This window comes from Pelobates fuscus, chromosome 4, assembly GCF_036172605.1.
Source record: "Pelobates fuscus isolate aPelFus1 chromosome 4, aPelFus1.pri, whole genome shotgun sequence".
Classification (NCBI taxonomy): Eukaryota; Metazoa; Chordata; class Amphibia; order Anura; family Pelobatidae; genus Pelobates; species Pelobates fuscus.
The window spans coordinates 302,361,171-302,377,047 of NC_086320.1; the positions used below are offsets into that span (position 1 = coordinate 302,361,171).

General features: G+C 39.7%; 1 protein-coding gene across 1 annotated transcript in view; it reads left to right on the forward strand.

Annotated features, from left to right (window-relative positions):
• The window catches only part of LOC134608053 (probable acyl-CoA dehydrogenase 6), a 115,617-nt gene that overhangs the window by 55,115 nt on the left and 44,625 nt on the right, over positions 1–15,877 (forward strand). The window contains exon 3 of the mRNA XM_063450684.1: positions 8,338–8,467. Coding sequence (XP_063306754.1) covers positions 8,338–8,467 — 130 coding nt within the window. The remainder of the gene's footprint in view (positions 1–8,337; positions 8,468–15,877) is intronic.

Here is a 15,877-nt window from a genome sequence, read left to right on the forward strand (position 1 = left end):
CCCACCCCCCACCAAAGCTCTGCAACACACACACACACACACACACACACACACTGCACACTGCACACTGCACACTGCACCCATACACATACACACACTGCACTCATACACACACACTGCACTCATACACACACTCTACACATACACACGCTGCACTCATACACACGCTGCACTCATACACACGCTGCACTCATACACACGCTGCACTCATACACACGCTGCACTCATACACACGCTGCACTCATACGCACACACTGCATTCATACACACACACTGCACTCATACACACACTGTACTCATACACACGCTGCACTCATACACACGCTGCACTCATACGCACACACTGCATTCATTATACACACACTGCATTCATTATACACACACTGTAAATAAATATTCAATTAATATATTTTTTTTAGGATCTAATTTTATTTAGAAATTTACCAGTAGCTGCTGCATTTCCCACCCTAGTCTTATACTCGAGTCAATACGTTTTCCCATTTTTTGGGGGTAAAATTAGGGGCCTCGGCTTATATTCGGGTCGGCTTATACTCAAGTATATACGGTATACGTATTTATATATAATATATATATGTACATCTATTATATATATAATATATATACATATTATATATATGTAACGTCATTCTAAGTGTATTTTAATATTAATATATATACTTATATTAATATTAAAATACACTTTGTATGACGTTACATATATATAATATGTATATATTATATAAACATATAATATATATATATTTAATTTAATTTTACACATGTCTAATATATTTTTTTTTTACTTTCCCACCAGCAGGGGGACTGTCTGATATTTCAAACAGTCCCCCTGCTGGCAGATTCATAGCCAGCTATAGGGGGCCATGTGATCGCTCTTTGAGAGCGATCACATGGCCCCCGGGGGCCTCATTTGCCGGAGGGGAGCTGCCTGGGCTCTCAGGCAGCCCCCCAGAAGAGGATCGCGGCGGAGGTGAGTACACCTCTCCTCCTGGGGGCTTAAGCCGTTACGACGTACCATGCCGCCGCAACGGCTTTAAAGCCCTTTTAATGCGGGACGGCATGGTACGTCGTAATGGCATTAAGGGGTTAAACACTTTTATCTCTTGCTATGTAAATTGAACTTTAATCACATACAGGAGGCTCTTGCAGGGTTTAGCAAGCTATTAACATAACAGGGGATAAGAAAATCTAAATTAAACAGAACATGCAATAAAGGAAGGATAAACTTTAGTGACTCCTTACAAGAAGTGTTTAGGAAGGCTGTGCAAGTCACATGCAGGGAGGTGTGACTAGGGTTCAGAAACAAAGGTATTTAACTCCTAAATGGCAGAGGATTGAGCAGTGAGGCTGCAGGGGCATGTTCTATACACCAAAACTGCTTCATTAAGCTAAAGTTGTTTTTGGTGACTATAGGTCCCTTTAATTTGCACATATACAACTTTTTTTTTCTGTCCGCAGTAGAATATCCTCCTTAAGCTATCCTTATTTATGAATTTGCATCATGTAAAAAATCTTATTTTCTCTCTACCTTTTTGAGTAGGTAACACTGTATGTATTTGTTATCTCTTCTTAACTGTGAGCTGATATTTATCTCAGTAAAGTCTGAAGAGCACGATCTGTCCTTTTCAAAATACCCTTGTGTGTTCAACATTTCTAATCTATGGTTCCCATGCTAAATATGTTTAAAATGAATCTCACATATGACCTTTATTAGATGATCTTGTGTAAAATGTAAAGTAACATTAATTGTACACATAATTGATTTTGTCTTTATACTATTGAATCCCTTTGCAGTTAACTACCCCCTCCACTAAATTACAAGAAATTCTAAATTGGAGGGACACTATAGGCACCCAGATCACTTGGTCTCAATGAAGTGGTCTGGAGACACTATCCCTGTCCCCTTAACCCTGCAATGTAAAATATTGCAGTTTCATAGTAAGGGTTAAGATTTCCTCTAGTGATTGTGTACCAGACAGCCACTAGAGGTTCTTTCTCAATTCACACAATTTGACTCCATGAAATGACGCTGGACATCCTTACGCTTAGAAAATCCCCATAGGAAAGCATTCAGCCCCCCTCCCTCCCCCCACGATCATGTCAGAAAGAGCCAGCATTGAGGGACTTTGATGCTGGAATCGGGTAAGTGTTTAAAGGGTTTTTACCTCTTTGAGTGCCACGGGGTGAAGGGGTGGGTGTTTGGATTTCGGCTTTGTATTCCTAACACTATAGTGCTCATTTAACCCCTTAAGGACGCGGGACGGTTCAGGACCGTCATCGGCATTTTTGCGTTGCCGACCGACGACGGTCCTGAACCGTCCTAAATTTAAGAGGTACTTACCCGATCGCCGTCGTTCCCCCGGCGGCGATCGGCGTTGCTCCCGTTGTGGGGAGACTGCCTGCAGCCCAGACAGTCTCCCCATGGCGGATTAGGACCCCTGGGGCCATGTGATCGCCCAACAGGGCGACCACATGGTCACAATAGGTGTCCTAGACTCTGCCTGCAGGGGGACTGTCTGTGCTGACAGGCAGTCTCCCTGCCAGTGTAAAATCAAAAAAAAATTAAAGTTATAGTGAATAAAAAAAAAATATTATTATATATGTGTATATATATGATATATAGACATATATTATACCTATATAATATATGTCTATATATCATATATATAATGTCATGCTAAGTGTATTTTTATATTAATATGTACATATATTAATATAAAAATACACTTATAATTAATTTACACACGTATATATATAATATATATAATAACTATATATATATTGTATATATATATTATTATAAAATACGAATAATAAATAATTTAAATTAAATTTAAAAAATTAAAAATAATAATAAAAATTAAAAAAAAAATATATATCTATACGAAATTTTATTCTAACTGTATTTTGATATTAATATATATATATTTATATCAAAATACACTTAGAATGAAATTGTATATATATCTATGTATATATAAATAAATAAAAAGAATACAAACTATTCATATGTCCATATACAAAATGACATAAATAATTATATAAATATACACGTAGACTTCAAATATATAAATATGCATATATATTTAAATTCTACGTGCATATTTATGTAATATTTTTACATAATTAAGTTATTTTATTGATTGCAATTTAAGGGACCTGCCTGCCAACCCAGGCCAAAAGTCTAGAGAATTTAATTTGCTAGCACTGTATTTTACCCTGTAACGTTCTACGACACCCTAAAACCTGTACATGGGGGGTACTGTTTTACTCGGGAGACTTTGCTGAACACAAATATTAGTGATTCAAAACAGTAAAACGTATCACAGCGATGATATTGTCAGTGAAAGTGACTTTTTTTGCATTTTTCACACATAAACAGCACGTTTACTGATGATATAATTGTTGTGATACATTTTCCAGTTTTGAAACACTAATATTTGTGTTCAGCAAAGTCTCCTGAGTATAACAGTACCCCCCATGTACAGGTTTCATAGCGTTTTTGAAAGTTACAGGGTCAAATATATGGGTCAAATATTTTTACATTGAAAATGACCAGGTTGGTTACGTTGCCTTTGAGAGCGTATGGTAGCCCAGGAATGAGAATTACCCCCATGATGGCATACCATTTGCGAAAGAAGACAACCCAAGGTATTGCAAATGGGGTATGACCAGTCTTTTTTAGTAACCACTTGGTCACAAACACTGGCCAAAATTAGCGTTCAATTTAGTTTTTTACTTTTTTCACACACAAACAAATATGAACGCTAACTTTGGCCAGTGTTTGCGACTAAGTGGCTACTAAAAAAGTCTGGACATACCCCATATTGAATACCCTGGGTTGTCTACTTTAAAAAAAATATGTACATGTGGGGTGTTATTCAGCGATTTATGACAGATAATAGTGTTACAATGTCACTATTGATAAATTTTAAAAATATATGTTTTGAAACCGCAATATCCTACTTGTACTTATAGCCCTATAACATGCAAAAAAATAGCAAAAAGCATGTAAACACTGGGTATTTTTAAACTCAGGACAAAATTTTGAATCTATTTAGCAGTTTTTTTCATTCGCTTTTGTAGATGAATAAAAGATTTTTCACATAAAAGTCAAAAAACATGTATTTTTTTTCAATTTTTCATCATATTTTTTCATTTTTTAAAAATTAAATTACATGAGATTATATAAATAATGGTATGTAAAGAAAGCCCCTTTTGTCCTGAAAAAAACAATATATAATTTGTATATGAACAGTAAATGAGAGAGCGGAAAATTACAGCTAAACACAAACACCACAAAAGTGTAAAAAGATGCCTGGTCGCAAATGTACAACATCGCAAAAAAAGTCCAGTCCTTAAGGGGTTAAAGAAACAATCCATATCTATAACCACTATAGCACACTGTAGTGGTTATTGTGCTCCAGGAGTGCCCTAACACTGTCCCAAAGTATGTGATCAAACCATTTATGTATGGTTGGACAACTTACCTGGGTCATACCAGGTGCCTATGCATGCAGCCCTATTTACGGTCTTTCCTTTAAGGGAATCCAATTAACGCTACAGAGCTAAGCAAGACCATGCAGGGCTGCAGTCATTGGCTGAGAACACTAAGCTCGAAATTTTAGAATCAGAGGCTATGAAATTAGATTGTATTTTTTATTTTGAGTGTATATATACACACCATTCTTAATATTGTGGGGGGGGTTCTGAGACAGTATCCTCTTCTTATCATGTGACAAACCGTGTATTATGTATTTACACAGTTATCACATGATAACTGGTGTTATGATGAATATGTTTATTGATTTTGCTGATTGTATAAAGTAGATTTTTTAATATATTGCTTTTGATAACTGTGTATCCATAATTAAGGTATTGTGGGTATATGTTTTTTTCATTTGTTATTTTTAATTACTAGTGTTTTTGAGTTTTTATGTATTGAAACATTGTAGTTTTATTTTTGCGCTGGAATGTCCCTCAATTAAAAGATTACAGATTTTGTCACCCATTAGATATCAATTGGCCGTTCCCTAAGAGAAATTCATTTTGGTGTTTAGTGTCCGTTCAACAGTTCAGGCGTGTAAGTGGTTCTGTGTTAGGAATTCCAGGTTAATAATGTCTTCTATTAGGATCGGTCCATAACTGCATTGTCCTCTATTTCTGACAAAGTTACAAGTTGTTAATTTGCATTTAGTCTTGAGAATGCATCAAACTGGTTAATTACGTTGATTTCTCAGTCAATTATTTCAATTTAAATACTCCCTGACATATAATAATCTGTAGCGGAGTATCACTTAGTATTTTTTTTAAAAAGTCTCATCTTTGAGAGCTTTATTAAACAGATCTAATTAACTACATTGTCACTTCAAAATCTGTCATCGTGATTCAGGTCCAAATCTAAGGGCAGCAGGTGCACTGCTGATTCCAGAAAAAGTAAGTCTCTCCAGGGCTGCTTGACCTGACCTCAATTTTAAAAAGGATGATTAGATATAGAGTGCAGTCATGTTCTTTCACGCTGTTTTTCTTAATACCATGTTTTGAAAAAGTCGTGAACTGATCTTTGTGCTTTCACCTAGAAGGCAATTACTGTATTTGTATAATGAAAATATCAGCATACCATGACAAAGAAATGTAGGCATAACAGACAGACTTTTAATGTCAACCTATTGCAGAATGTTTGTTATATTTATGTGAAAAATTTCACTTGCAAATATCACTGTTAATAACATTTCACTCTTGGTTTGGAGATATCACTGAGGAACTCTGGCCATACACACAGGACCGCCATCAGTGGGTGACAACTATGATGATTGTCATGGGCCCATCGGTCCTGGGGAACCCAGGCAACTAGGCTCCCCATTCTCAATGTGCATACATATATATATATATATATATATATATATATATATATATAGCGATTATGGCTATATATATATATATATATATATATATATATATATGTGTGTGTGTGTGTGTGTGTGTGTCTTGGCAGCGGCAGAACTACCTGAGGGGGGCCATCGGGTTGCCTATGCACTTAGGGCCATCAACTCAACTCGCCATGTCTGGAGGAGGAGGGATGCTGCCTATGACCCCAAGAGCACACTCCCCACCGTCAAAATATGGAGGTGGAAACATTATGCTTTGGGGGTGTTTTTCTGCTAAGGAGACAGGACAACTTCACCGCATCAAAGAGACGATGGACGGTGCCATGTACCGTCAATACTTGGTTGAGAACCTCCTTCCCTTAGCCAGGGCATTGAAAATGGGTCGTGGATGGGTATTCCAGCATGACAATGACACAAAACACAGCCAAGACAACAAAGAAGTGGCTCAAGAAGAAGCACATTAAGGTCCTGGAGTGGCATAGCCAGTGTCCAGACCTTAATCCCACAGAAAATCTGTGGAGCGAGCTGAAGGTTCGAGTTTCCAAACATCAGCCTCGAAACCTTAATGACTTGGAGAGGATCTGCAAAGAGGAGTGGGACAAAATCCCTTCTGAGATGTGTGCAAATACTTACCGTATATACTCGAGTACAAGATGGGTTTTTCGGCACATTTTTTGTGCTGAAATCCCCCACTCGTCTTATACTCGAGTCAATATCTGTATTGTGGGAACTTACATTGCTATAATGCAGAGCAGGACCGCCGGGTTCATTACAAGCCTGGCGGTCCTGTTGGGGCCTGGCAGGAAGCGTTTACTTAGCTTTCCTGCAGCTCCTGTCAGCTCCCTTCTCCTCCGCACCGGTCCGGTCAGCTCCCTTCTCCTCCAGTGTAAGTCTCATGAGAGCTGTGGGGTCAGAGCGTTGCCACAGGTTACAGTGGAGCTGACCGGACCGGCGCGGAGGAGAAGGAAGCTGACAGGAGCTGCAGGAAAGCTAAGTAAATGCTTCCTGCCAGCCCCCCTCCTACACAGCCCATCCACTGGACCACCAGGGAATGAGAACCCCCCTCCCTGGCCATGTATCAAGCAGGGAGGGGGGACGAATAAAAATAAATAAATTTTTTAAAAATAAAATATTAATAATAATAAAAAATAATAATAAAATAAAAAAATAATAATATAACAAAAAAATTAATACTAAAATAATAATAATTAAAAAATAATAATAAAAATGCCCACCCCCCCACCAAGGCTCTGCATCACATACACAAACACACACTGCATTCATACACACACACACTGCATTCATACACACACACTGCACTCATACACACACTGCACTCATACACACACTGCACTCATACACACACTGCACTCATACACACACTGCATTCATACACACACACTGCACTCATACACACACACACTGTATTCATACACACACACTGCATTCAAACACACTGCACTCATACACACACACTGCATTCATACACACACACTGCATTCATACACACACACACACACACTGCATTCATTATATACACACACTGTAAATAAATATTCAATTCATATAATTTTATTCGGATATAATTTTATTTAGAAATTTACCAGTAGCTGCTAAATTTCCCACCCTAGTCTTATACTCGACTAGGATAAGTTTTCCCAGTTTTTTGGGGTAAAATTAGGGGTTTCGACTTCTATTCGGGTCGTCTTATACTCGAGGATATACGGTATTTCACTTATTGACATGCAAATAAATGTAAACTTTTTTGACATGCCTTTTTTGGTTATTCTGTCTCTCACTGTTAGTTAAAATACACCTGCCATTAAAATTATAGACTGCCCATTTCTTTGTCAGTGGGCAAATGTTCAAAATCAGCAGGGGATCAAATACTTTTTTCACTTACTGTAAGTTAAAAGGGTAATCCAGATGTGGACTCCGTGCTCACTGTGCCTAGAGGGATAGCTTGCTAACGAGGCCCAACGATGGCTGAAATCGTTTGCTGTATCTCTTGTGTAGAGTGAACTTTCTGACATTTCGGATTTAGACTGACAATATGGGTGGGATCAGTCTGATGTGGTATAGTTTACTCTTAGTGGCACGAGTTGGCAAAAAGGCGTTTGAGACCTTAACGGAGGACTTACAAAGGGCAAGTTATTGAGTTTCTCTAAGCTTTTGTATGTTCTCAGATTTCTAATTTTCTCTGTTTTTGTTGAAAAATGTATTGAAATAGATTTAGCACATACTTGATGATGGGTTTGTAGTTGATTTATCAATGTTATTCAAATATAAGGACAATTTAAAAAAGTATATATCACTTAATTATCTTATCATAGAATTAACATAACATATATATTATAGTTAATTGTAGTAACAAATAAGCAATGCGAAGTAAAAATAATCCTTTGTATGCATATTTTTTTTTTTTTTTTAGAATATGGCGGATCTGGTTTGGACTTCTCCTATAGCATTGCAGTAGCTGAAGAACTTGGAAACATAAATTGTGGTGGGGTTCCTATGAGTATTGGAGTTCAATCTAGTATGGCTACACCTGCTCTTGCAAGGTAATTCAGAAATTAAACAACAGAAAGAATTATGTTAACAACTGACTTGTAAAATGTAGGCTAGAGGAGTTACATAAATTTCCAAATCCATCAAAGTTAAAACATTTTCACAAAGTAATTATCACTACTTACCTTACTACTTATTGAGTAGAATCTATAAATGCTACCATGATGCAGCTGCGTCTCAATACGCTGCACAAGATTTTCATTCTTTTTTTTTTTTTTTTTACCTTAACAAACATCTCAAAAGGGACAATGCCACTTTCATATCACACAGTTCTATTCTCTCTCTGTCTCTCAATTAAGTGCCTTGGGTGCAGTGTTCCTGTTAATTTAGTAGAAACAGCAATGTTTACATTGAAGGGTTAAATACATATCTGATAGCTTTTCTGACAACCACTAGAAGCAATTCCTCTTCCAGAACCAAGTGAAACTCAGTCCTGGAATAATAGCAGCATTTGATGGGATGAGCGAGGCATTTAGCTGAGCAATGGATTGGAGGAGTTTGTGGGTGATTTCAGTTTGGATGCTCACATCACCAGAGGAGGAGCTGGAGGCTGCAGGAGGGAAGTAGAAACAAAGTGAAAATCATTGAAAATAAGGTGTGTACAGGGCCGGCCTTAGTGGTGTGCCGTGTGCGAGCTGTGCGGCTGCACAGTGCGCCATGTCAGTAGGGGGCACCATGCGGCCGACATCTCGCACAGTCTCCTAGTGACACCTGTGAGGGGAGTGCTCAGAGCTATCCCCTAATGCTGGTCATGCAGCACAGCACAACCAGCATTATAGGAGTGCTCTGACCACCCCTCAAACGGCACCCGGTGGAGCTACGCGACATGCGGGGGAGGAGCTACATGACAGACAGGGGCGAACCCTCTGCCTGGTAAGTGAGAGGGGAAGCAGGAGTTCCTGCTCCCTCACTTAGCATCACACTGCCCCTTCTCCCCCCTACCCACCCACTGTGCCCCTGCTCCCCCCTACCCACCCACTGTGCCCCTGCTCCCTCCGCTACCCCCTGGGGTCCTGCTACCCCCATCTACCTACTGTGCCCTTGCTCCCACCACCTACCAACTGCACCCCTGCTCCCCCTACCTACCTGCTGTGCCCCTGCTGCCCCCACCTACCTGCTGTGCCCCTGCTCCCCTCCCACTGTGCCTCTGCTCCCCCTTCTACACACTGTGCCCCTGCTTCCCCCACCTACCTACTGTGCCCCTGCTCCCCCACCCACTGTGCCTGTGCTCCCCCTTCTACACACTGTGCCTCTGCTCCCCCACCTACCCACTGTGCCCCTGCTCTCCCCACCTACCCACTGTGCCCCTGCTCTCCCCACCTACCCACTGTGCCCCTGCTCCACTACCTACCCACTGTTCCCCTGGTTCCCCCCTACCTACTCACTGTGCCCCTGCTCCCTCCCCGCCTACTCACTGTGCCCATGCTCCCCCCACCTATTCACTGTGCCCCTGCTCCCCCACCTAACCACTGTGCCCCCTGCTCTCCCACTTCCCACTGTGCCCCTGCTCTCCCCCACCTACCCTCTGTGCCCCTGCTAAATAACTACCCACTGTCCCTCTGCTCCCTCATCTACCACTACACTGCTCCTGCTCCCCCACCCATCTCCACTGTGCCCCTGCTCCCCCCTCCAGTCCATAATGGAAAGAGGTAACAGTCTGTCTGTAACTGTGTGCTCCTCTCTGTAACTGTGTGTGACTGCTTGCACGTGTGTGAGACTGCTTGTAACTGTGTGTGTGTGTAATACTGACTACCTGTAACTTTGTGTGTGTGTGATTACCTTTAACTGTGTGTGTGACTGTCTGTAACTGTGTGTGTGACTATATACTTGTAACTGTGTGTGACTATTTGCCTGGGACTGTGTGCAGCACAAATATCACACACCTATATCACACACAGTCAATACAACCATTACAAATATTACACACAGCCAACACACCTATCACACACAGACACCACGCACACTACATCATATTATTATGCACCTAGTGGAGACGCCGACCAGATTCTCAGCACATTGGATCAGCAGAGATCAGCATGCCCCCTCCCTGCAAGGAAACAATAGGGAAGGGGGGATATATTTTTGTTTTTAAATAATTATTAATTTATTTACAAATTATTTACAAATATTGAGATACACTATACATGGATGAAGGGGTATGACTGGCGGGGGACGCTGTGATGATTTTTCGCACAGGACGTCTAAAGGCCTAAGGCCGGCCCTGGGTGTGTAAACTTTAATGTAATTTTAAACAGCAAAAGGGAGTGGGGAGTGGACAGTCATTACAATAAGGAAATCTTTAGTCCTAAAATAATGATTTCTAATTTCAGGACTATAAGTACTAATGACTCTCACCACTTTCAATCCCAGAATATTCAAACTGCATTAATGACGTCATTACTTTCAATAAAACAGAGGCAATTTTAATTACCATGATACAACTAAGCAAAATGTTGCACATGCTGATGATTGAGCCCCATAGGACTCAGGCAACCCTTCATCCCAAGGGTTGGGATACTTCACTATGTAATTACTCAACTGCTTACTATGTAGGTGACTTATATAGGTCAAATGCTTTGCATTGCTGCAGTGCGATAGCATTAATAAGCAGACAAATTACAAATGACTTGAATAGTGTAATGGAGCTCCCTGTACCCCTGGCTGGGTACCTCTGCCAATGACCACTTCCTAGCTGGAACATGGGACAAACTGCAGCACTTCTGCCCACATGGCTAAACTGGGGTCCTGGATGCCGACATCATTGTGTATCTGGCATCCAGGAAGAAGGAGTATCAAGCAAGAGCACCAGTGGATTGTGAATTTGGCAGTAATTCCCGAAAAACCTACGGAACTGTAAGCCAGTGATACTGTTTTTAAAATTGGAAGCTGTTTTTTTGCAAATAAAGTTGAGGAATTTATCGGAGTGCCTGTGATCCGTTTCTTTTTTTAGTTTCAAAAGATTTTTTTATTGAAATGCAGTAAGAGTTACAAGTTTGTTAGCACTACAGTACAATGTTTCGTTAGTCACAAAGCATCAAACACTAATATATGGAGGATATCAGGTTACACAGCATGTAAAGGATATTCAGGGTGTCGTGCTTCTATCTCAAATCCGTTATGTGGGGTAGTTACTCCTGGCTATGTAGCATGTCTCTGTCTTCTGAGTAAATCTCGAATAGAGGAAAGGAAATGCGCGATCTGGGAATGTTGGTATTTTTGTAGTGCTGTCTGGGGGATTTCAGCCTCCTTAGGGTTGGCTTGATTGGTACCTTGGGTCTGTAGCACTGTGCGTAGTGCTAGGTAGTGTGTGCTTTGTGGGATGCGAATGAGGATTGGTGGGTGCCTGGTGGGAATTGTGGGTTGTGTGTAATAGGGTACAGAGGGGACGGGTGTAGGGCTATATTCTGGGAAAGTCTGATTTTTTTTCCCCATATTTTAAGTGTATAATCATGGGGTGGTGGGCGTCTATTGGTCTAAGGGAAAGTATACCATGCGTTTGCCAAGGAATGGTGCATGAAGGCTGCTTTCTCTAGTGAAACCCATTGTTTGCAGTTTGTAGGGAGTGCCCATTCATAGATTCTGTAGAGCATGACCGCTTTGTAGTACATTTCTATATCTAGGAGGTTCAGACTCCCTTGGTGTTTATGTGCGGTATCCTTGGATGGTTGTGCGACCATATAAAACGGGTCAAGATTTTTTTTATTTCTGCAAAGAAGCCATTTGGTAAGGCTATAGGAATAGCCTGTAGGAGGTATAAGAGTTTTGGCAGTATGTTCTTCTTTATAATATTTATTCGGCACAACCAGCCGAAGTTAGGCCTGTGCCATCTTATTAGGTCTTGTGAGATTGTTTGAAGAAGAGGTGGGAAATTTAGGTCATAGAGTTTGGCAAGGCATGTAGGCAAGTGAATCCGTAAGTATTTGACTGCTTTTCGTGAAATTGACCTTAAAATTAGAGAAATTTTGTTAAAGGGAAATTTCATTTAGAATCTGTGGTATGGAAATGGTCAGTCGTGTAAGTGAGAATAGAAGGTCATTGGCAATGGCTGCTACTTTGTATTCAATTCCTAGTAGGTCCTCCCCTCCTTATTGTAATTTAGGACCCCCACCCACCGCTCATGGGTGGGGCCGGGGGGGGAGACAATAGGTCATGAAGGAAAGGTAAGAATTTTTGACAATTTCTATGGCCACAGGAAATGGAGCACACTCTGCTCCTCCGCTGGTCAGAGATGGTCAGGCGTAGGAAACCTCCATAAGACAAAGTAGTCCCTACTTTGTCCTACGTTTAAAAAAAAAAAAAAGGAAACAGCAATAAACTCTTATGAGTGAACACTATTTGGCAATCATTTCTAACTTATATCTAGAATAAAGTTTTAATAAACTGATATGTTCATTGTTGTTGCAAGAGGCGCTGTAAGTCCAATTTCCTCCAAAAGTTTTTTTTTTGCAACATAAGTCTGAAGAAACTTTATTATTGTATTTTTTTTCATTCAGGCCATGCACATTTTGCATTGTAGTAAGTGAATTATTGTACCAGAAATAATGACACATTCCAGGCTGTTAATAAGATTTTTTTTAAATGCAAACGCAAAATAATCTGCTCTTTTGTCAGTAAATCCAGCTAATTCACGCACCATAAAGAATGTCAAATGTGAAAATAAATTGAAGATGCTTGAGCAAGATAGACAAAATGACATTTTCTATCCTAGCCATCTATGTGCTGCATTTCTATGTAAAAGCTAACAACTTGAATATTGTAATTTAGACGTTATTCATCCTTTCACTTCCTTCAAAGGTCACATTTGCGGTGAAATTTACATAATACCGAAGACACTAAGGAGTGAGTGAAAATTAGTTTTTCACCCTGCTTTCAGTTATTCAAAACTACAGTCAGGCCACTTATAATCACTTTTCTTTTATATTAAAACCCAGAAGTTCTAAATTACATATGTATTTGTTTATTTAAGTAGATCTTTTCAAGTGAAAATAAGTACAGTCAAATTATCATAATGTCAAAATACTATTAAATCATATAATATCAATTCTGCTGACAAAAAAAGAATATATGTGACTCGTAAAAATGTCAATACTCCTAGGCTTACTTTAAAGGGAGGGCTTGCACCTGAGGAAGACCCAGTTGTGGTTGGAAACGCGTTGTGCTTTTAAAGTTATTTTATTTCCTCTGTATGTACTATTTGTACAAAATAAATAAAAAATTAAATACATTTAAAAAAAAAGCTTATCTTTCATTTTGGACCTGGAATTACCTGTTGTTCCTGTGATACAAGCTGGAGAAAATACTCTGAATACCTAAGAGGAGTTGAGGTGCCTTATAAGTCCAGAGCCAACTTATAATAGGCTCTAAAATTGTGAGTGTGCTGACCTTGTGTAGACCAATTGTAAAGATTCATACAGGCTATATACTATGTATTATTTTATTTCCTGTTTTATATAGGAAATGGTGCAAGTCTAAAAGAAATACTTTTTACCAAGTGACTATTGTAAGGTAAATTGTACGTGTGTGCTGAACACCTTATTTGGTTTATTTTATATTGCATTTTAAGTGTATTTTAGTGACGGTATTCTTTGGTATTATTGTAGCAGCACCAACCTTTAGCGCCATCTATTCCTTCTTTTCCTTTTTCCAATTCTTATTTTAAAGGGACACTCTAGGCACCCAGACCACTGCAGCTCATTGAAGTGGTATGTGGACACTGTCCCAGGTCCCTTAATCCAGCAAAGGTAATTATTGCCCTTTTTAATAAATTATAACAATTACCTTTCAGGGTTAACTCTGCCGCTAGTCGCTGTCTAACTATGCCCAGCAAACTGAAATGGGCAAGCACTATATTTGACCTTGTCATTTTCCAATACCCCATGAAACCTGTCCATGCAGAATACTGTTGTACTCGAGAGACATTGCTGAAAACAAATATGACTGTTTTAGAGGAGTAGAATGTATAATGCTAATTATATCATGGGTGAAAAGGCAGTTGAAAAATGCAAAAAACAAGTATGAACGCTAAATTTGACAAGGGTTTGTGACTAAGTGGCTACTAATAAATTCTGGACATACACCATTATAAATACCCTGGGTTGTGTACTTTTGCAAATTGTATGCCCTGATGGGGGTAATTCTCATTCCTGTGCTGCCACAAGGTCTCAAAGGCAGCATAACCAATCTGGCAAATGTCAGAGTTCCCTAACAGTATTTTAAAACTTTTAGCAAAGCGATTGCAATCAAGACTTCACAAACCATTACACGGCGTGTAATGCTGACAAATTAAGAAAACATTTTCTTGAAGGCAACCTTGAGGAGGATGCCTACCTCATCTTGTCACAGATTTTCCATGTTCCAAAACTCTTTGCTGCTGGTGTTCCTCTTTCTAAAGTAGTAGAACCATTCATGCTCGATCAGAGTTGCAAGTTGACCAGCCTGCTATTTTTTTTTTTTAATAATCATTTGTTGATGCTAATATGTGAGATGTGTGTATTTACCTAGCATGCTCCATGGAGGCATACCATGTGCATTTCTTTAAGGTGTTCAGAAAGGACTTTTCAGGTATGGTGCCGATATGTATTTGTTATGCTATATTTAACTGACAGTGCTTTTATGTCCTTTAATTTGTCTAGTTAACTTGGAATTGTCCATCATGCCATAGCAGGGTATTGTGATGTGCATATTTTAGAAAATAATTATTTATATAAAGTTATTTGAGGTGTTAGGATGTTGTAGCTCCGCTCAACAGGAATGTGATCACCAAAATGTTAGTGCTTAACTTTATTGGGCCACTTTTCATCAATCATAACGATAAAAAGAGTAGGGATCGACTGATTATCGGTCTGGCCGATATTTGGTATTTCCGGCAATATCGTTATCAGCCAAAAAGATACCGATATTGCCAATAATATATACCAGGACCGCCGGGCCCATTACAAGCCTGGTGGTCCTGGGGGGCCTGCAGCAAGCTCTTACTTACCTTCCCAGCAACTCCCTTCAGCTCCCCTGTCTAAATCTCGCGAGTCCCGCGGCCATCAGAGCGTTGACATGGGTTACCATGGCAACGCTCCGCGCGGCACGCTGGCCGCGAGATTTAGACAGGGGAGCTGAAGGGAGCTGCTGGAAAGGTGTGTAAGCGCTTGCTGCGGGCACACTACACACACACGCACTGCATTATATAAACACACTACACAAACGTCACACACACTGCATTATATAAACACACTACACAAACACACACACTGCATTATATAAACACACTACACAAACACACATGCTGCATTATATAAACACACTGCAGACACACACACACTGTATTATATAAACACTACACAAACACACACACTCTGCATTCAGTATATACACACACTACACAAACACTGCATTCACTTTACGCACACTGC